The following is a 22,929-nucleotide window of genomic DNA, read 5'->3' as shown; positions in this document are numbered from 1 at the left end:
TTAGCAGAGTATGCTCCCTAACGGAAGGAACTACTGTGTGATACACAGAACAGTTCACCTGTGGCTCATAGGGTAATTTAAGCCAGTAACTTTAATCAAGCCATTTGTTGAAAAATTGAAGTATAGTTGATTTACAATATTGTGTTAGTTTCAAATGTACAGTACAGTGATTCAATACTTTTGCAGATTATATTCCATTATAGGTTATTACAAAATGATGGCTATAATTCTCTGTGCTACACAATATATTCTTGTTGTTTATCTGTTTTATACGTAATAGTTTGCATCTGTTAATTCCATACCCCTAATTTGTCCCTCTGCCCTCCCCTTTCCCTTCTTTCCTTTGGTAATCACAGGTTTGTTTCCTGTATCTGTTAATCTGTCTCTGTTTTGTATATACATTTACTTTTTAGTTTCCACATATAACATGTAGCATTTGTCCTTCTCTGTCTTACTTCACTAAGCATAATATTGTCTAGGTCCATCCATGCTGCTTCATATCCTATACTAGACACTTACCAAGTACATGTTGGCTGACTGCTTGGTTGGTTGATTGGATAAATAGGTGGAGGCTTAGAGAAATTAGAAATAAAAATGCAAACCTGAAATTGATACTTCACTGAGGTGAAAAGAGAAAAAAGCTTGCCAACTAAAGTATTGCCAAAATTTGGTAACAGAACATAACAGTAGTAAATGCCAAAATTTGTATGCCATTTACTTGCCAGTCTCTAAAAATTTATGAAACTCTCATCTTTCTATTTCTGGACTGTACCAGGTAAAGTAATAGTCTCCCAGAGATGCCTAGTCCTAATCTCCCCAGAACCTGTGAATATGTTACTTACATGGCAAAGGGGAAATCAAGATCACTAATTAGCTGGCCTTAAGAAAGGGAGAAGATTCTAGATTATCCAGCTGGGGCCAATGCCAATGAGAGAAACACTTGACCAGCCATTGCTGGTTCTGGAAATGAAAGAGGACCATGCATGAGCCAAAAAATACAGGCAGCCTCAGCCTCTAGAAGCTGAAAAAGGTGAAAAATTGCTTTCTCCCTTAGATCCTCTAGAAAGGAACGCAACCCTGACAACACCTTAATTTTAGCCCACCAAGATTCGCTTTGAACTTCTGACCATCACAACTGTAAACATAATACATACGTATTGTTGTAGGCCACCAAGTTTTTGGTAATTTGTTATTCAAGTTGCAATAGAAAACTGATACACAGACAATAAAAGCTGAGATTCGGTTATAAAAGAATACTAAATTTAGGTTTACCTTTTAAATTTTTTCTGCTAACCTTGTGATTCAAGGATATTTTTACATACTGATTTCTATCATTCTTTGATTACTTTAACAAGATGCTTTTGTGTGTGATTATTTCTGTCACATTCCTGAAGCATTCTGCTTGTATAAAATCTTTTGAAAATTTTTTTCTCATCTTACGTTAATTAATTTAAACAAAGCTTTGACTTTCCTTATCATAAATAAAAAATAAACATAAAAAAGGATTCACAATGAGACAAATTATTTGCGTTACTAGAATGGAAACCACCATGCATTTCTAACAAATTTCAAGTTCCATACACCCAAATGATCAAGGATTATATCTTCTATTTCAAAGTCTAAAGGCATAGTCAAGTCTGTCACTATATTTTTTATGGCTCAATTAAAGATACTGTCTTTCATTCATCTTAATAGATCACTTTCATTGCTTGTAGTGTATTAATTTCATATTTCTCCTTGAATGGAGCAATATATCCCGTCACAGCAACATCTGTATCTTTAAGACTTATCTAGACAGGAAAGCATTATTATTATTCTTGATCTATTCCCCTCAGTCATAAATTATGAATAGCAGTAACCTTTCTATTTCCTTACCAATATAGTTTCTATTAGAGGACACTGCATGAGTAGCTTTATTGTTTCTTTTTACTAGTCTGGTTATAATAATGCCTGACATTTATGAAGAACTTTTCAACTCAGTGTCTCAAAGTGCTTTGTGAAATTTAAATTAATTCTCACATCACCCTTAAAAGATAGGCATTGCCCTGTTATGTAAATAACTTGACACTGAAGTTAAATGAATAGCTAAGGAGAATTACTTCATGATTAACAATAGACACTTTCAGTTTTACATTCCCTCCCTAACACATTCCCGTACTTATTTCACAAACATTATAATAACTAATTTAGCTCTGTTTTCACTCTTTGGTTATTAAGCACTATAAGAATTCTTAGAGCCAAACCAATTTTATTTCTATCAATCCATACATACAATGGTAGAATGAAAAGGAGGAAGTTACAATAACATCTAAACTTGGATTACTTCAGCTGCATTCTTAAACTGAAGACAATTATAGCAAAATGTTTGAGGATTGACCAATTTACAGATAAATATTGGTATTTATACTAAAAACCAACTACCGCCTCGAAGAGTGAGGGTGAATTATTATTTTCCATTTGAATGAGAAATCGATGCGAGGTCTAATAATTACAACCTAACAATCTGCCAAAATAAGATTCATGAAAATCTTCCCAATTTGTCATTCTATATATATGCAAACTAGTAGAAGTCATTTGAATCATGGAAAAGGAAGACAGACAGGAGAGTATGAAGTTAAGGAATCTTGATGTTACATTTTCACATGCTCCAAAGAACTGAATGAATTAAGAAAAATATGATAAGATGGAAGGGTGGTGGGGAATAAAGGTCAAGGCAGAGGAAGAGAGGTTAAGTGGGTTTTCATGCCCTCATGGCTGTTATGGTGGAGCCAAGACCAGAATAAATGTCTTCTGGAAGAAGGTTTCAAACTTTTCAGATTGTGATGCTCAACAACCAACTAAGTTGAATCTTACATCTTTGATCTAAAGACTTTTTTTTTTTTTGACTTATACAATACTTATAATAAAAGCCATCAGGGAATAAAAGTACTTAGTTGTTTTGCTGTCCATGCTAAACACAATAAAGGTGGTTATTCTTGAGTGGTTGGTTTTGGGCAGTTCCAAGATTTACAGGGACTTCTTAATGCAGTAACTAAAAGGAGACATTAGTAATGGACTTGAGGATGTCCCAACCTGCTTCTCCTGCATATCATAACTAAGAGATGGGCTGAACATCTTAGAACCTACTCTTGTTACAGGATCCAAGCTAGATATCATTCTGCAGTTGATGAGTTAGGGAGCTCAGGTGTCCAAACAAAAGCAACTTACTCTACTGTCTACTATAACCTTGCACAAAAGAAATGAAACTGAACCAAACTTCAGGAGATTTGTTCACTTGTTCATCTGTCACTCCAACAATAATTGGACATATATTGTGGGTCAGAAGCTGTTAGACAGCTGATGTTGCTGAAATAATATGTCTAGGTCTTACCTAAAATGGGAAATGGAGATATAATATTGTAAGGTTTGTAAACTATGCATGAAGTGTTATAAGATCATCATAATATCACCTGAAGTTAGAGTGTGATGAGTTAAACACTTAAAATAACAGTTATCAATAATAAGCCAACAAAGAAGATAAAAAATAGAACCATAAAAATATTCAATTAGTCTAAAAGAGGAAGAAAAAGAGGAAAAAGGAAATAAGGAACATAAAGGATGGAGAAAAAACAGGTAAATGACAGATTTAAACTTAATCATATCATATCAATAATCATATTCAAATATAGTTTAAAGTACTGATTGAAAGGAAGAAGTTTTCAGATTGAATAAAAAATAAAGACCCAATCACATGCTGCTTCAATAAACATTATTTTAAATGTAAAGAAACAAATATATTAAAGGATGGATATAATACACTAACACTAATTAAAAGAAAGCTGAGATGGCTAAGACAAAGAAGATTTTAAAGCAAAGCATGTCACCAGTGATAAAGAAGTCACTTCATAATGAGAAAGCAGTCAGTTAATGAAAAGAAAACAGAAATCCTAAATATTTATGTGCCCAATAATATGTCTTCAAAATACAAGCAGCAAAAAATGGTAGAACATATCCAAAATTATACTCAAGATTAATATCAATCTCTCAGTTGGCAATCTCTGATTGCTTTTTAGAAAGTAGATACAGTATCAATAAGGAAATGGAAACTTGCACAATAATTTGAACTATCTGACATTTATAAAACTCTACTAAGTGGAAGAATATGCAGTCTTTTCAACTGTGAATGTGAAACATTCACTAGATGGACCATATTATACACTACAAACTAAGCCTCAATACATGTAAAAAGGATCCAAGTCATATAAAGTATATTCTCTACACACAATAGACTTTAGTTAGATATACTAGAGAGAACTCTGAAAACTTTCATATATGAGGAAACTAACACACTTTGAATAACCCATAGGTCAAAGAAGAAATCAAAATAAAACTTAGTATATTGAACAGGATGAATATGAGAAAAAAAATATAAAAATTTGTGGGATGCCACTAGAGCAATATTTAGGGAGTGGGCATTTATAGCACTAAATGTCTATATTAGAAAAACAGACTTTTCTCAAGTCAGTGGCTTTAGCTTTTACTTTGATAGAAAAAATAACATGAATTAAACTCAAAGAAAATAGAACAATAAAGATTAGAGCCAAAATAGATTCAATTAAAATTAGCAGAAGGAACTTTATCAACCTGATGAAGGAGATCTACCAAAAACCTACAACTAATGTTATACCTAATGTTGAAAGACTGAATGCTTTCCCCATAAGATCAAGAACAAGACTAGGATGTCCATTTTCACCATTTCTGTTCAACACTGTACTGGAGGTTCTAGTAAGTACAATAAGACAACCAAAGTAAATAAATAGATGGAAGCATCTGGATTGGAAAGAAAGAAGTAGACAACAATACTGCTTATGGAAAAATAATAAATTTACATCACTAGAATCAGTACATGAGTTTAGCAAGGTTAGAGGATGGAAGATCAATACAGAAAAGCCAATTACATTTCAATATACTATCCCTATCTAAATTAAAAAATTAAAACTAACCAAATGATGCCATATAAAATAGCAACAAAATATGAAATACTGAGTGACAGTTCTGGCAAAAGAAATGCAAGACCTGTACACTGAAGACTATTAAGACATCACTGTGAAGAATGAAATAAGATCTAAATAAATGGAGGGATATACTCTGTGTATCATACCAAGTTTGGAAGACCCAACATTGTTGATCAATTCCCAAATTATCTACAGATCTAATGCAATCACAACAACAAAAAACCACACTGCATTTTTTTGGTAGAAATCCACAAAATGACTTTAAAATTCATAGGGCAAAACAAAACCTAGAGTAGTCAAAACAGTGGAGAGGTGGAGGAAAAAGAGAACAGAACAGAGTTGGAGAGCTATCATTACTTGACATGATAGACTTAAAATAAAGCTAAAGTAATCATGGCAGTGTGCTATTGGCATTGAGATATGAAAACGGATCAAGGGAACAGAATAGAGAGTCCATAAATAGACCTAATAAACATGTAGACAATTGATTTTCAACACAAATGCTAAGGAAATCCAGTGAAGAAAGTCTTTTCAACAAATGGTACTAGAATAATTCATATTCATGTATTAAAAAGTGAGCTTTGATCTATGTATAGCTCTAAATATAAAAATTAACTAAAATGGATCAAAGTTCCAAGTCTAAAAACCTGAAACTATAAAACCTCTAGATGAAAGCAAAGGAGAATACTGACCTTGGGTTAGGTAAAGAGTTCTTAAATACAGCACCAAAAGCACAAGCCATAAAAGAAAAGAAATCATAAACTGGACTTCTTCAAAATTGAAAACATCTGCTCTTTGAAAAACACTGTTAACAGAATGAAAAGACAAGTGGAATACTGGGAGAAAAATATTTACAAATCATATGTCTGATACAAGATGTGTAAACAATATATTATGGTCTTTTCAATCTCAAGAATAAGAAAACATGTGGACCCAATAAAAAATTGGGGAAAATATCTGAACAGATTCTTCATCAAAGAAGATGTACAGATGACAAGTAAGCACGCAAAAAGATGTTCAGCATTAGTATTAGTTGTTAGAGAAGTGCAAATTAAAACCATAATGAAATAACACTACATACCCATTGGAAATAAAGAATTTGTACATTGTGTACATCGAATACTTGCTCTATCTGGGACGGAGGCAGGTCTCTATTTTTCTGCTACTATAATCACCCACATGGACCCACCCTGGAGGATGCTTATTTATAACTTGATCTTTTGATGGTGAGAAAGCAAAAAAGCACTTTCCTCTGCCTCTACAGCGAGGATGCCAGCCAACTCATCAGAGAAGGTCTGAGGTGGGCTCACTGAGGAACAACCGATGCATGTTATCAAAGTCTCCTCTCCAGGGAACACTTGGGATGGTAAGTCATGTCCTCTGGCACTTCCCAGTATATGATTAATGAGCCAGACATAATTAATTGCTGCTACAAAAAATATTTAGACTTTGCACCATATACGATCTCTGGCCCTTCACCTATCTGTGATCCTGCTTCTCATCACTGGCGTGGCTTCTGAGATATGACAACAAAGGGTTGTGAGAAATGGCTACGTGAAAGGATTAAAGGAGGAAGGAGAGCTTTTCTGTGATTTTTCGTTTAAGAAAAGGGATACTATTTGTCAGAACTACAAAAATAAAAGTTTACTCTGTGTGGTGAGTTGAATTAGACATACATGAAATGAAATGAATTTCCATCCCATTTTTGCAGCAAATGATATTAATTTGCTGGCTAAAATAGCAGTCATCTGGTGCCAGCTATTTCAATAAAATTGGATATTAAATTTTGCTCTCCAATTGAAGAAACATGCCTATGATTAAGATTTCACTCGCAGCTTTTCTAATGCTTTTTTGATTCATATGTAGCTGAACCAAATTTATATAATGCTGGAAAGTTTAATCCTCAAATACAAGTTTTGTATGAGTGAAGGGAAGGCCTAAAGTGATTTTTATGAATTTAACTGTACAATTATTTGTGAAAAATTAGGATTGTTAATTATTCAATAAAACATCTATCTGTTCTTACTTTGTGTGTTGAAATATGTAGTCTGATGATGACTGACTATAAACCAGGCAATTAGGGCCATGTTTTCATCTCTATAGCTCCTAACCAGCCATACATATGGGATATACAGTTACATATCCTGAGTTCGGCTAAAATAATACAGGGCCTAAAATTTTTACCATATATGAAGAACTTATTTAAGAGAATTGAACTTAATCAGAACTACGTAAATGAGAAAAACTAAAAAGGATATGCTCCAGAGAAACAAGAGGGACAAAAAAGTGAAAATTAAACTGACCAGTGAATTAAGAGTTCCTAAGACAGTATTTATCTCCCAAGAAGACAGATGTGTGAATACACTATTTCTCTTCTGTCAAGTTTCAGAAACAAACAAAAATCATGAATATTCTGCTAACTCCTTAGGTGGACCTCCTTTGCTGCATCATAGAACCCCTGAAGAAACAACTTGATGAAAAAGGCAAACATATAAGCTAATTTTTACTTGCTACATTAAGACATAACAAGATGCTTGAAAGATAATCGTTCACGTTAATGGAGTAATCAATTGAGCAAGGCTAATTTATCTTAATATTTTAAATGCACCTGAAATTAACCACCACCTGCTATTTCCATATATTATTTACATTTATAAAACAAGCATAATGATTGTCACTTTGAATTATTAGGTATGAACATCTCCATACTAAGAAATGTTAAACAGAAGTGTAGATATTCAAACAGAAAAAAAAAAGATGAGAGATACAAGAAGTGAAAACCTTAATTACAAGAAAATTACTACTCTCAAAATGTCTAAGAAGTGAGCAAACTTTTAGCTTTTTGCTATCTTGAAATATTATTTAATCAAATGATAAAAAGACAACATTCTAGATTCTAGCTCCACTGCACTGTAAAGGAAAATAGATTCTCTGATTTATATGCTTCTGCATCCTCAGGGAGGCAGAAGAACCAGCACCCTCCTGTGTATACCGATAATGCGGTGCCAAGGCCGTGAACTGAGCGCGTATGAACAGATGATAGGTTATTTTTCTAACAACTGTCAGAAAGAATGTCTTTGTAGCAACACTTCTAAAACAAAAAAGTTATTTGGGTAGAAACTTCAAAAAATCATTTTGTACTCAAGAACACCATTTGGCAAGCTAAGTAGTACCCAGGAGTACAATAATTCATTCTGAAAGACTCAGTGGAAACTGTACTGTCCACAAATAGATGTCTTGTGGGATTATTTACATTTTTATACTGGCTTTTAAAAGTTTTAGGCACAATCATCTTGATTATGATGAACTGTGTATTTTTGGTTGCTTAACTGGCCCACTATTTACCTGCTATGATATACTCATAATAAGAAAAATTCCCTGTATTCTGCCTCCAGGTATTCCCTTAGCACCTGCTGGAGAGCTGGCCACCAATTCAGATGAAAAATCTCCATATGCCACCTCTGTTTCCATAAATAGCTATTTGCATCTGCCATTTGCAAATAAAATTTGCATGCCAAGCACTTGCCAAAGATATAACACTCCACTGCCCAATTCCTATTTAAATTTGAGCTATCTTTTCATAAAACTATGTGCTATAATAGTTTTTTTTTCTTATTCTTATGAGTCACTAGTTCTCAACCCTAGTTGCACTTGAGTGTCAGAGATTCTGTTTGTGCCAGTGTGTCTCAACCCTACATGCACATCAGCATCTCCCGAGAAGTCCTTAAAATGCTCCTCCCTGGGCTCACCGTAAACAAACTAAAAGAAAAGTGCAGACCCAGAACTTCAGATCTTTCTGAACACTCCTCAAAGCAGTTCTTACATGGACACAGCGCTGAGATGCGCCAACACAAATAAAAGTAATAAAAGCAGCCAGAGAGTACCCTACTAAGATTCAAATCACTCTGTAAAATGATATAAAAGGTATGCATGAAATCACTTTAGTTTGAATAATATTTGGTTCCTACTTTAAGTCATGAAATTAAATTGGTCCACATCAACACCATTAATTTGTAAAAAAGTCACATTCGTCATCTTAGCAAATGTAGTGTTTAATTTGTCTTAGGGCATAGACTTTGGGTCAGAAAACTCAAGTTCAAAACCTGATCCCTGCAACTGCTGAGTGATCTAAACCTTTGAATCTCACTTTAACTAAATATGGACTGTTCCTACCAAAGAGGATTAAATGGGATATTTGAATAGTGAGCAGTAATAGCAATCAGCAAACCAATATAATGAGAATGAGAACTAGAAATTATCGCAGGGTTTTTATCTCATTCAGCTCAATTTACAAACAAGGGTTCTGAGGTCCAGAGGGTAAAAGCCTCTAGATCATGCTTAATAAAAAGCCAACAGAGCCAACCCTACTTAGCATGGCAAAACTGATCTAATAAAACCTTTAGTAGGGCAGGGTATAGCTCAAGTGGTAGAGCACATGCTTAGCATGTAGGAGGTCCTGGGTTCAATCCCCAATACCTCCTCTAAAAACAAATCAATAAACCTAATTACTTGCCCCCCAAAGAAAAACAAAACAAAACAAAAATTTAAAAACCAAAACCAAAAAAACCCAACAAAAAAACCAAAAACCTTTAGTGAGTTGCTTGGGTGAAAACTATTATCTGATAGATCTATTGAAGGAAATCTCCATAACAACTGAACCTGTGGTATTTTTGGTGATTTTTACCATTTAGAATATAAATAAGAAGTTTTATCTTCGATTGCACTAGGCTAATTTTAAAAGATGTAATCAGACATACATCTTTACTGGGATATATTCTATGGACAAAAGGGACTGCAAAGAAATACTGACCATTTGTAAGTTTGTGGTTGGTTGTGGTACTGGTACAGTATTTCTGGAACAATTTTGTATGTACAGTAAGACAGAAAATAAGTAAACATACTGATGCTGCAGAGAACCTGTAAACTCATGATTTAAAAAAAGTTCCTTAACCAGAAATGATAATAACACATAATGTTAGTTTCTAAATTCCATTATCACTAAGAAGAACCAGTGCTGATTACAGGCCTGGGACAGGAAGAGTACAAGCTGAGTTGATTAACATCTCAAGTGCCAAAACACAAAGACTGATGGAATCATACGTAATCAACATCACTAATATCAGCAAAATCTGCTATTATATGATTCCTGGCATGATGCAATGTGAATCACAAAAAAACATCTAGGTAGGGTTCTTCCCCCAAATGTTTACCTGCATCCAATCATGAAACAACAATAAGATAAATCCAGGAAGAAAAACATTCTCCAAAATTATTTCACACTCTTCAAAAATGTCATCATCATGAAAGCTGCCCACACCCCCACTCCCCACAAAAATGCAGAGGCAGAATTGTAAAATAAAGAGTCATGACAGTCAAATGCAACACACAATACTGGGTTGTATTCTGGATTGGGGGAGCTGGGGGATCCAGAGTTTATAGACATGCTGGGATAATTAGAGGACTGTTGACTGGATATCACATATTAATACTTTATCAATATTAAATTTCCTAGGTGTGATAATGGAATTGATGTAGGAAAATTTTCTTTTCTTAGAAAGTGTATTCTGGAACATTATGAAAAAATATTTAAAAGTCTTCTTTATTATAAATCTTTTTAAAACTAAGCTTTACATTCTGGAATAGTTTAAAGTTTTAAAGAAAAGTTGCAATGCTAATATTGAAAGTTCCTGTATATCCCTCAGAGTTTCCCCCATAATTAACAAGCACACACTACCATGGCACTTCTGTAAAAACCATGAAACTTACATTGGTACATTACTTTTAACTAAACCCAAGACTCTATTTGGAGTCCACGGATTTTTCCATTAATGCCCTCTTTCTTTTCCAAGACCCAATCCAGGACACCACATTGCTTTTAGTTGTCATGTCTCCTTGGTCTCTTTTGATCTGTGTGTGACAGTTTCTCAGTCTTGTTTTTCATGACCTTGACAGTCTGGAAAAATACTAGCCAATTATCCTGTACAATGTCCTGCAATCTGGTTTTGTCTGATGTTTTTTTCATAATTAGACTGGGCTTATGTTGGTGCTTTTGGAAAGACTATCACAGAGGTGAAGTGTGCCCTTCTCACAACATCATATTAGGAATACATGACAGCTACAAGGCATCACTCGTAGTGTAAATCTTCATCAGCTGGTTAAGGTAGTGTTTGCAGGTTACTGTCTTTCTCTCATGTTGCTTAGGTGTGCATTTCTCATCACCCTTTTCAGTGCAGTTACAGGCTCTGCTCCAGGACCTGGTTGCCTCTGTGTCCCATAGTTGAGTCTTCTCCCCAGTCATGACCACCTCAGATCCAATGCCACAGGAAACCCGGCAGCTGCTAGAGCAGACGTCTCCCTACCCTGCCTTGGGGAGCACTCACGCTCCTCACAGAGTCCAGGCTTCCCAGAGCCCTCCTGTTGGTCCCAGTGGTCCTCCAACAAGCCAAGGGGGCTTGTCTCTCCATGTAGGACCCCAGACTGGGGGTGGCTCTCACCACTCACTCCCCAGGGAAAGTGCCTACCTGTGTATTCTTTTTTGAGTCCCTTCCCTGGGGCACGAGTCTCAACCTAATCACTTGCTTTCCTTCCTAACCCATTTCAAGCTTATCTTTTTTAAACTTTTGGTTGTTCAGGAGTCCTTCTGCCAGTTTCCAGTTAGTTTTCAGTGAGAATTTTTCCACATGGAAGTGTATTTTTGATTTGTTTGTGTGGGGATGTGAGCTCTATGTCCTCTTATTCCTCCATCTTGATTGACCTCCTCCTGTGATATACATACAGTTCTATGTGTTTCAGTAAACACATCCAACACCCAGTGCCACACAGAAAAAATTCCTTTACCTTAAAAGATCCCTGTACACCACTTTTCAGCCAACCACTTTCCTTTAGGGCCAATCCCTGACAAACACTCATGTGTCATGTTTCTATAGTTTTGCCTTTTCTAAAACAAATTATATAACATGTAGTGTTTTGGGTCTGACTTCTTTCACTTGCATTTAAGTTTCATCTGTGCTGTTGCTTGAATTAGTAGTTCATTTCTTTCCATTGCTGAATAGTAGTTCACTGAATGGATATACCACAATTTATCCATTCCTCTGTTGAAGAACATCTTACTGCTTCCAGTTTTTAGCGATTATGAATAAAGCTTTCACAAGCATTCACATACAGGTTTTTGTGTGGATATGAACTGTATAAACTCTTGGGTAAATATTCAAGAGGTCAACTGCTGGGTCATATGGTAAGTCTAAGTTTAATTTTATAAGAAACTGGCAACTCGTATTCCATAGCAGCTGTACAATTTTCCATTTCCACTAGCAAAGATTGTTGATTTGCATCCTTGTCAGCATTTGTTATTGTTAGTTTTCTTGTATTATAGCCATTTAGTGTTCTTTCCTTGTGGTATACATTTATTTTAAGGGCTGTATTACTCATCTATCAAATTCAAATACTACATAAAATTTTAATTTAAAAACTTCACTAAACTAAGATCCTGAAGACACAGAGCAATAAAATTTTAGACTGTATATTTCAGATCATTTAAGACTGTCTTCTTCAAATTAAAAAATGTTATTACTTTTTCTAAGTATAAAAGTAGGTAAATATATACAAAACATTATCAACAGCTCTACCATCCAGAGATGACCACCAATTTTTCAAATTGTGTGTGTGTGTGTGCACATGTGCTCAGACTATAACACATCTAAAGGCCTAAAGTCTGATATGTTCGAGGAACAAAAAGAAAACCAGGTGTAAAAGAATGATAGTAAGCAAGGTGGCTGTAATAGGAGATGAATTTGGAGAGAGATCAGTTCAGGTAGAGCACGGTTCTTCAAAGTTTGTGTGTGTCCAAATTACGGGGAGGCCTTGTTAAAACAGAGTCCACCCCTAGAGATTCTGATCTAACAGATTGAGAACTGGACATGAGATTCTGTATTTCTAACAATTTTCCAGAAGTTGAAGATGCTGCTGGTCCAAGGTCCCACCTTGAGAATCCTTCTTGGGCACACCACACTATGATGCGGAGTCTGTTTTTCTGTTGTTGTTTTTTTTTTTTTTAATTGCAAACAAATGAGAAGACACTGGAAGATCTTAAGGGCAGAAAGGTGTGATTTTGTTTTGAATTTTAAATAGATTATGGTGGCTGAGGTGTGAAGGCTGGATCAGAGGGGACAAGATGATAAAGATGATAAACGGGAAGCTAGTACTAGTGAGAAATAATGGTGTCTTGAATTAGGTTAGAGGGAATGTTAAAGTGTGAATGTAATCAGGATAAATTTAGGGAAAAGCTGATAGAACTCACAAACAGATGGGCTACTAGGGTGAAAGCGGAAGAAATGAAGGGAATGCCGAGGTCGCTGGTTTGACAACGGCCTCTGGAAGATTTTCTGGGGGTGCTAATCATTAAGTTCTTATTTCAGAAATATCTAGTTTGAGATATTTGTTAATACACAATTAGAAACACCAAGTATGCAGGTTAGTTATACAAATCTGAGGCTTCAAGGAAGAAAGATAATTAAACCAATTGGAAGTTATTAACTCAAAAATAATATGTATAATCATGAGGCCTACTGAGGTCATTACTATAGATCAATGGATCTCAAGCAGGGGTGATTTTGCACACCTCCCTGGAGATGTTTGGCAATGTCTGGAGACATTTTTGATTCTTTTGACTTAAGAGTTGGCAAGACTACTGCATCTATTGCTTGGAGGCCAGGAGAGCTTCTAAATATCATAAAACACATAGGAGCGCTCCTAACAACAAAGAATATCCTGCTCAGACCATCAATAGTGCTGAGGTTGAGAAACTCTCAGATAGATAGATAGAAAAGTTTCTTTCTCATACGAAGGGAACAAGGGAGCATGAGGCCTTTCTCAGATATACAACCAATTAGAAAATATACCACTCATGCCACACGATTTAAAATTTGCTTAAATATCTGGCCAGCTGAAAAATGAATTAAAACTATCTCAAATTACATGATAGCATTAGACTTAAAAAGGCTGCTATTAGACAGTGAAAAATAGTTACAATAAGGAAATAAGGTAAAACGGATGTAATAATGGTTTAAATGAAAAGCCCTGACTCACCAATCCATCAGATCCTATGTGGTCTCCAGGGCTCCTCTGTCATAGTGTGCACACCCTTGTTAAGTGAATAAATGCACAAATATATAAGCACACAAATGAATGAACATGAGGGCTTAGGTCTCTTAGGTATTTAGAAATACACATAACAGGGAAAACAGAAGAGGACACTTTAATGAGAGCATAGGCCCATAACTTCTGGACTGTGGGTACAGATCCACAGAATCCCCAGAAAAAACAAAAAAACAAAAAACAAAACAAAACAAAAACCCTCCAAAAGTGTAAAGGAAGTAAATGAGGAGGATGATTTAAAATGAAGAGAAATCCCAACTTCAGGGTAAAGAAAAATCAAAAATACACACTGATTCTAGTAACCTTCAACATCTAACATCACACACACCAGAAATTTTCAAGTAAGATTTCCGAGGGCTTTATTCTCTGGAAAATATCTATGAATGCAGTGTTCAGGTCTGAGTAAAACAGATCTACATTACAGACGATAACTTCATAGCCTACTGACTGAAACACAGCTGCTTCATAAACAAGACTGCAGATAATCTTTCACACAGAGAGGTGCTAAGATCACAAATCGACCCTAATGTTAATGCTTTTCCTGCCAGAAGAAGCTGAGTATAGGTGAAAGCTACTGGAATTAGAGGATAAATGTACTATAGATATGAGGAGGTGACTATAGGAAAAAAATAATTCAATGTTAAAAGATAAGTGAGGAAGACCTCAAGGGGGAGAATGGGAGAGGTAAAAGAGATAAACACACTTAAGAGATCGTCTAATCATAATGAACATAAAGAGCAGATGACTTCAATCAGAGAGAGGATGCTTTTAACCCATGAAACCCATGGTTTCAATAAGGATGACTTTTCACCAAGGACAAGCTGGCCTGTATCATTCACTCACTGGCCAGTGGAGTACATGTGTCGCTGACTTTGACCTTATGTGTTCTCCTTACACACTCAAGGCCTATCACAACACTTTCTGCTTTAGGACAATTGTGTTTAGTAAATTAGAGCTGTAAGCTGGGCTCGTGGGAAACTACAAATAGATTGATTTACGAACAGAAGGTTCACCCACTGCATACTGGTCCATCTTAATTCTGTATCAAAAGAAGTTAAAAATGTGCTACTTCGGACACACAGGGCTGACCATAACTCACCCTTCCCAGTTCTTTATCTTCAAGGGCCAGGACCCCAGTGCTTTCCGTGAAGAGTTTTACTTTGACCACAGGCCGTGGATGGGTAGTGGTAAAATCTCCTTGGGTTCCCCATCTGCAATGAAGTAACAAAGATTCTCTTTAAAATGCAGTGTAATTTGTTTTTTTCCAGATATATAGATCTCCTTAGAAGGCACGTTAAGCAATACTGAAACTTCCGTGGCTCAGTGAGATTTTTATCTCTGCTTTTGTTTCTGACAGATGGCACAGTCAGGAAGGAAAATCACAATAAGCTTTACAGCTTGTAATAATTACTCAGCTGTTCCAAAAATTAGCACATTAGAGTACAAAATGTAGAGTGCAGTAAGAATTTAGGTAAGGGGGGGTGGGTAATACCTAAGTGGTAGAGCACATGCTTAGCATGCATGAGGTCTGGGGTTCAATCCCCAGTTCCTCCATTAAAAAAAAAATATTAAATTTAATTATCTCCCCCCAACAGAAATGTTTAAAAAAATAACTTAGGTTAAAGGAAAGCATTATAAATGTTGCTATTGAAACCTATTTTATTAATTTAAATACAAATTACAACACCCTTTTTATGGATGGTTGGGGAAAATTGCTAAGGGTTTGAGGATGTGAGAGGAAGTTTCTCAGAAAACTATGTTTGCACGCTGAAGATTTCACCCCATCTCTTCTTGTTAAGTCTTTATTAGATATTTTATTTGTATTTTTTAAAGTGGAGGTAATTATCTCAAGTCTCTCACTTTATATGATTTTTAAAGCTCTGGTCAAAAGGAAAGAAATAACCATCATAAAAATATGAGTGTTTTGCCCTTAATTCCCCAGTACATCTCTCCTAAGACCGGAGTAAGTCTGTCGTTACCAGGTTTTTCAAATCATCATAATAAAATAACATGTTTTCTTAGCTTATCTTTTAATTAATCGAATCTCACCTTTACCACACACCAACTAATTCTACCATATTTACAAATTTAACTGGCACACACCTGATATTAAAAAATCTTATCAATGTCTCTCATAATTCTTGGAGATCATACATACGTGAGATTCAGCACAACATGAAGAAACACCATTGAGTAAAACAGACACAAGAGAAGGAAAAAAAATGAGACTTAATGAAATAAAGATTCCTGTTAAAAAATTACCAAATAAAAATACCAAGTTCTTATATAGTTTAAAAAAACAGATAATTTACCACTTTCATGGTACTGTCTAAACTAATTTTATAAGCCTTATTCAGAAAGCTGAAATATGGAGAACAGGAAACTATAACAAAAACTGAACAAGTAATGGTGACCTTTTCTCCCATCACAGCAGTTTATAACATTGCGATACACGTACAGTAAGAGCAGAGGCCATTTCAATGACTGAAGAAACTAACAGTGATGCAGTTTGTTCCTTCAAAATTACAGTCACATGCCAGAAGGAAGAGAGAGACTCATTTAGGATGGAGAGCAGCTTAATTTCTATTTTAGACTTCTAGAAAGGGGTTAGCAAGGAGTCTTTTTGCCATTTCATAGAATTAAGATAGTCAGAAATAAAGCAGAGCTAAAACAGAAATTAAAAAAAATAGATTCAGAACTAAAATAAGGTTTCAGAGAATAAATCTAAATTCAGAATGTGTGATCTTAAGCCATGAATACAGGCAGGTGATCTGGATGACAGCTCCGGAGTAGATTCCCATGACATACCCTTTTCTTTATTGGGTATCATGCGGTTAACTTTCGGAAACTAACCTTTGGAGACATTTTCTTATAACTGAAATCAAAGATTTTTAATAGTCATGTAGACATAGCCTAACCATTTTCCATAGAATTTGCTGATCTTTTAAACTGTATTCTCTTCATAAAAATTATTTTATGTATTAAATCAATGATATTTTTTCTTCTCAGATGTCAAAAATTCTTTGAAAGTACTACAATGGTTCTATATGATCATTTGAAATTCCTCACCTACTCCAATATGCAGTTCTCCAAAGAGAAAAATATTGACTGATCCTATTAACCATCACTGAGGGGCTTGGTGAGTTTTGTCTTTTACCCTTACCCCTCCTATCACTTTACCTGAAGGGAAATGCGTTGCCAATTCCGTGTTGTTGGATAGAAGAAGACACATAACAATACATATCTATAGAACTGTGCTCATTCAGGATCCCGTGAACCTCTGCAAAACTGCCTACTACCTCAGACCCTTCACAAACAAGCACCCTCAACAACTGTGCTTCAGTTTTCATTCACTATGGTACATCTCTCATTTACTCATGAAAAACATATTATTGTGAACAGGAAAGCAGCTCTTTTGCCCCTTTCCTGTTTGCCCATTTCTGTCCCCCTCTAACCTTAAAAGAATCTAATTACAAGAATGAGATCAGTAAACAATTGAACCTAACTCCTGACTTACTAACGCTCTCTTGAATGCACACCATGCCTTGTCTAACTTGTTGATTCTTTTCTAGATAAAAAGAAGTAAGAATGAAGAATGACTAGCTCTCTACCACCAACACCCTCTTAGCAATCCTGACGGCAGATCGTGGGGGTAAGATAACATCTGGAGAGACAATCAGTCTGCATGCAACGGAGAATGATGCAGAATCCCAACTCCTGCCTCGATGATGCACTCAGATTCTGCCTACCCCCATTCCCCTGCATTTTTCCCTTTAATATCTGTCACATCTGAGCAGAATCCTTGGAGGCGGTTTCTGGAGAGGAGTACACCATCTCCCCAGAGATGCCAGCTTTTCTGACTAAAGCCCCTTTCCTCTCTACTGACACCTGCCTCTTGAATAACTGACTTTAGAGCAGTGAGCAGCTGAACCTGTGTTCAGTACCAAATATCTTAGATAAGATGTCTAAAAGTGAGATAAAATGTAAATAAAAATACGAAAATCAACATTCTCACAACTCAGGTTAAGACGGAAAGCATACCAGGACATCAGGCCTGCACTGGTCATCCTCCTCTCGTCCCCAGTTCACACTACCACCAAAGTAGCCAGGATTTTGGATTTTATATTAATAATTCCCTTGGATTTCTTCTCAAAGGGGATTTTTCAGCAGTTTACCTCTGAGAGTGATCATGGCTCTAGGTTACTTGTAGTTGGTCTTTAATGGGTAAAGAAAATTGTTTTCCTAGTGCATTATAGATACACACGTAAATGTATCAGTATTTATATGTGTATACATACATATATCATCAATATATGGCATGTGTTATGTTGTATCATAGATATGTCACATATATATCCCTTTCCCCTATATATCATGTATATAATCAACTTCTGGATTTTCTCGATCACAGATATATCATAAATATGTTATACAGAGGGTCATAGATATATCATAGTTATGAAATATATCAGGAACACACATAGATCCTAGTCAGATCCCATCTCCCAGAAACTGGATATTCTATTTTAGTAAATGTTTTCCTGTATCTATTGAGATGATCAGTAATTGCAGATTATATTAATCCATTTTCTTGATTTTTAGAGATAAACCTAATTTCTTCCCTTTTTTTTTAAAAAAAATACTAGATTTAGTATGCTAATATTTTGTATCAAAATCCACGATTGAGAATGGCTTGTAGATTTACAGTCCTGTATTTTCCTCATCTGCTTTTGTTCTGCTAACCTTATTTGAATGAGTTGAGAAGTACTACATTTTAATTCTCTGGAAGAGTTTGTAAAAAAAAATAATGGGAATTATCTATCCTTGGAACCTACCTAGTAAGCTATTTGGGCCCAGTGTTTCTTTGTGGGAAGATATTTACTAATGATTCTATTTCTTCATTGGGTCATAGTTATAAAACTATTCAGGTTTTCTCTTTGAGTCAATTTTGGTAACTACTATTTTTCTAGGAATATATTTATTTCATCTAAGTTTTTCAAAAGTATTTGCACCAAGTTGTAAAAATCCCTTGTCTTTTGAATCTACAGCATCTGTAGTATGTCTCCTTCTCATTCTTAATATAATTTTTCTTTCCATTTTTAATCTTAAGAGGTTTGTCTCTTTTATTATTCTTTTCAACTTATCATTGTTTTACTTTAATGACCCTCTGCACGGCATGTTGGTTTTCTGTTTCATTAAATTCTGCTTTTTTATTCCATTCGAATTTATCTGTGTTACTTCTGCTGTTCTTTTAAAAATTTAAGCTGAATGCCTGGCATTAATTTTAAGCCTTTCTTTTGTTCTAGTTAAGCATTTAAAGCCGTAAATTTCCCTTAACTCTTTAAGTACAGTATCCTGTAAGTTTACAACTTAATATTTTTATTATTCAGCTGTTTACAGGTGCATTTTTAGAATTTCTAAATGAAGTTCTCCTTTTCCTTAAGCTCTATGCTTACTGCATCATATTAGAGAATAAAACCCCCATGATAGTAATCTTTTGAAATAATTTAAACTAGTCTAAAATATATATGTGTGTGTGTGTCTATGGATGTGTTTAACTTTTCCATGAATACTTGAAAAGTACTCACCATGGTGGGTATAGTGCTCTATATATGGCTTTAAGGTCAAGGTTCTTACTGTGCTATTTAAGTCTATTTTATCCTTTATGATTTTTGGCATCTTTTATATAGCAAGGTATAACTATTAAGATCTCCCACCAAGACAGATTTTTGCCAATTTCCCTTTATATTTTTGTCAACTTTTGGTGTCCTATTTGGTGATGTAAAATGCCCTTTAAGTATGAATTGCTTACGAATTCTATAGCAAATAAATTGAAAACCAAAGCTTCCCTCCCTCTCCCCAAAAAAGGCAGGGAAAGAAGCAGAAGGATAATAGGCCTAACTTCTATATCACCAAGATATTTTCTTGTTTTCTGCTTAATTGGCACGTTTAAGCACTTTTAGGAATTAATACCAGTGATTATCTTCTTACGGTTTCTCTGAGTTATGTGATGAAAGAATACATTACCCTTGCTGTCAATTTGCTTTGACTCAAAATGCACTGCCTTTTTCTACTTCTATGAATGTATTATTTATGAGGATTCAGACTTCTGATGTAAATCTCCAAATGAATAAAATATCTACAAAGCACCTCTATGAGGACAGCAGGACTTCGTGGCTTATGAACACACAGGGTAGTTCATGCGCCAGCTGAACTAACTGACATTAATTATGTATTTGCCAATAAATAAAGTATAGTGGAAATTTTATCAGGAGCCAAAATATATGTTCAGTCTATTCATCCCAGTAAGGCAATCTCTAGGAATTTAGCCGAACAAAATAATCATGAATAATTAAAAAAATAATAGGCAGGAGATTGATCCTTTCTAAGAATTTGTCCTAATTTAGTTCTAGAATTAGAACATTCTCTAAAACCATATGTAAAAGTAAACTCAAAATGAATTAAAGACCTAAATGTAAGATCGGATACTGTAAAACTCCTGGAGGAAAACATAGGCAGAACACTCTTTGACATACACCACAGCAGTATGTTTTTTGGATCTCTCTCCTTGAGCAATGGAAATAAAAAGAAAAATAAACAAATGGGATTTAATTAAGTTTAAAAGCTTTTGCACAGCAAAGGAAAACACAAACAAAATGAAAAGACAACCTACTGTCTGGGAGAACATATTTACAAATGATGCTACCAACAAGGGATTAATTTTGAAAATACACAAAAAGTTCATACATCTGTAAATCCTCATACAATTTATAGTTAGTCTCCATAGCCACAGTTCCCCCCATCTGCGGATTCAACCAACCACCAACAGTGCAGTACTGTAGGATTTACTACTGAAAAATAGCCACATATAAGTAGACCCATGTAGTTCAGATCCCCAGACCTCACCATTACAAATACACAGGGCTATATTTTTAATTGAATAACTTAAAATAGGGAATTAGTTTAAAAAGCATTAAAAATGCCCTGCTTATCAATTATACAAATTGAAATTAAATAACAAACTACTGAAAGCACTTAAAAATTGTTAAGCACTGCATAAATGCTTTTAAATATAGTATTTGATTAATATGAGCAATTAAGACATTTTCACAGAAAGCTCTTTTTTTTTTTTTGGAAGAGCAGCTTTTTATATTTAAAAAATTCAACATTTCTAAGTCACTCCCTGAGGCCCAAGTGTGTCAGAGTTTTATTCAAAAATGATAGACTTAAGCAAAGATTAATGGCAAGGGAGTGAAGATAACTACATTTTCATGGGAACTTGGATGACTGCGTAACATCATTTACCATAGTCAAAGCTACAAGAGGGACTTTTCTGTCTGATCCTAAAAGGCTGCAAATGAAAATGCAGATTTGAGAATTATTAACATAGAGATGGTAGAAGGAATGAGAATAAGCGAGTTTATGAAGGGTTCCCATTAAAACTCCATGATAATAGGGATTTGTATCCTACGGGTCCAGGACTCTGTGTGTATCCATATGCTTGCATGCGTACCTAAATGTGTACTTATTTCTAATAAGCAGGGTATTTAAATTGTTCTGTAATTTATACTTATACATAACACTACACACTGAACTTTATGTATCAGTACATGAATTTACACAATTTCTAAGACTGTAAAGCACTCCCCTTAAATGGCTGTGTCATCATTTATTCAACCACTCTCCAGTAATGGACCTTAAGATTGTTTCCAATTTTAACTATTACAAGAAATGCTGCAAAAGACATCCTTTATATATTCCCTTGGTTTTAAGTAAATATTAAAAATAAAAGACCAAGGACAGGATTCCAAGACATTTTTTTTATGTTCTTAAATATAAAAGATTATCTTAAGTAATTAAAAAGGTTGATTCATAATTTACCTAAGTAGTAAATAAAATTTACCACAAATAGCTCTGTTGTAAGTAAAACATCAAACTTTAAAATAATGCACTGTAATACAAAATCCAAGGCTATCTGTTAGAATTTCAGTTTTCTTATAAACAAATATCCCTCCCCTGCAATTTTAATAGTTACTCTGTAGAACAGATTTAAACTTCTTCCTTTAAAAATATATTGAATATATTTTAAAACAAATTTTCTATATATTTAATTGATCAGTTTAAGTTGGGTGATCACTAGTGTTTATAAAAACTGCCTTACTTATTGCCACTACTGTTGTTGACACACTTTAAAAATATTTGAAATTTCAACTTGAGATATCTAAATTCAAACACAGAGGTTAATAATGTGTCCAAGGCAATACAGCTCATTTGTAATGAATGAAATTACAGCATGACTTACTAGGCCACGCAGATAACATTTATCCAACAAATCACATTTTCATTTGTGACATCATAGTATACTACCTTATCCTTTCAACAGAACCAAAGGGATCATTCTGCATAGCTATATATCAAATATTAATAATGAAATATTGGGAATATAGCCAATATTTTATAATAACTATAAATGGAGTATAACCTTTATATGAATCATTCATGAATCACCATATTGTATACCTGTAACTTACATAATATTATACAGCAACTGTACTTAAAAATTTTTAATAAAAATTGTTATAAAAATCTATATAACAACTTTAATGAAATTAATGACAGATATTACAACATTGTTCTAAATAGTTCCATATAAAGACGTGGAGGGGGAGAAGTTAAGATTGATTAAAAAAAATCAGAACCAGTGCCTGAGCCCTCGCCTACAACAGAGTACAGTGGCGCTGAGACAGGGCTCAAGGGTACAGATCCCAGGGGAGTTTGTGGG

At 34.7% G+C, this 22,929-nt stretch overlaps 1 protein-coding gene across 12 annotated transcripts in view; it reads right to left on the bottom strand.

Moving 5' to 3' along the window:
- CADPS2 (calcium dependent secretion activator 2) overlaps positions 1–22,929 on the bottom strand; it is a 449,544-nt gene that overhangs the window by 211,992 nt on the left and 214,623 nt on the right. For all 12 annotated transcript variants that reach the window (XM_014558520.2, XM_032483595.1, XM_032483594.1 and 9 more), the window contains exon 7: positions 15,247–15,358. In XM_014558520.2, the coding sequence (XP_014414006.2) occupies positions 15,247–15,358 (112 nt within the window). The remainder of the gene's footprint in view (positions 1–15,246; positions 15,359–22,929) is intronic.

The sequence above is a fragment of the Camelus ferus genome, chromosome 7, assembly GCF_009834535.1.
Source record: "Camelus ferus isolate YT-003-E chromosome 7, BCGSAC_Cfer_1.0, whole genome shotgun sequence".
Taxonomy (NCBI): Eukaryota; Metazoa; Chordata; class Mammalia; order Artiodactyla; family Camelidae; genus Camelus; species Camelus ferus.
Note: the sequence above shows the minus strand (reverse complement) of the source record. Positions and strands in the feature narration are given on the sequence as shown.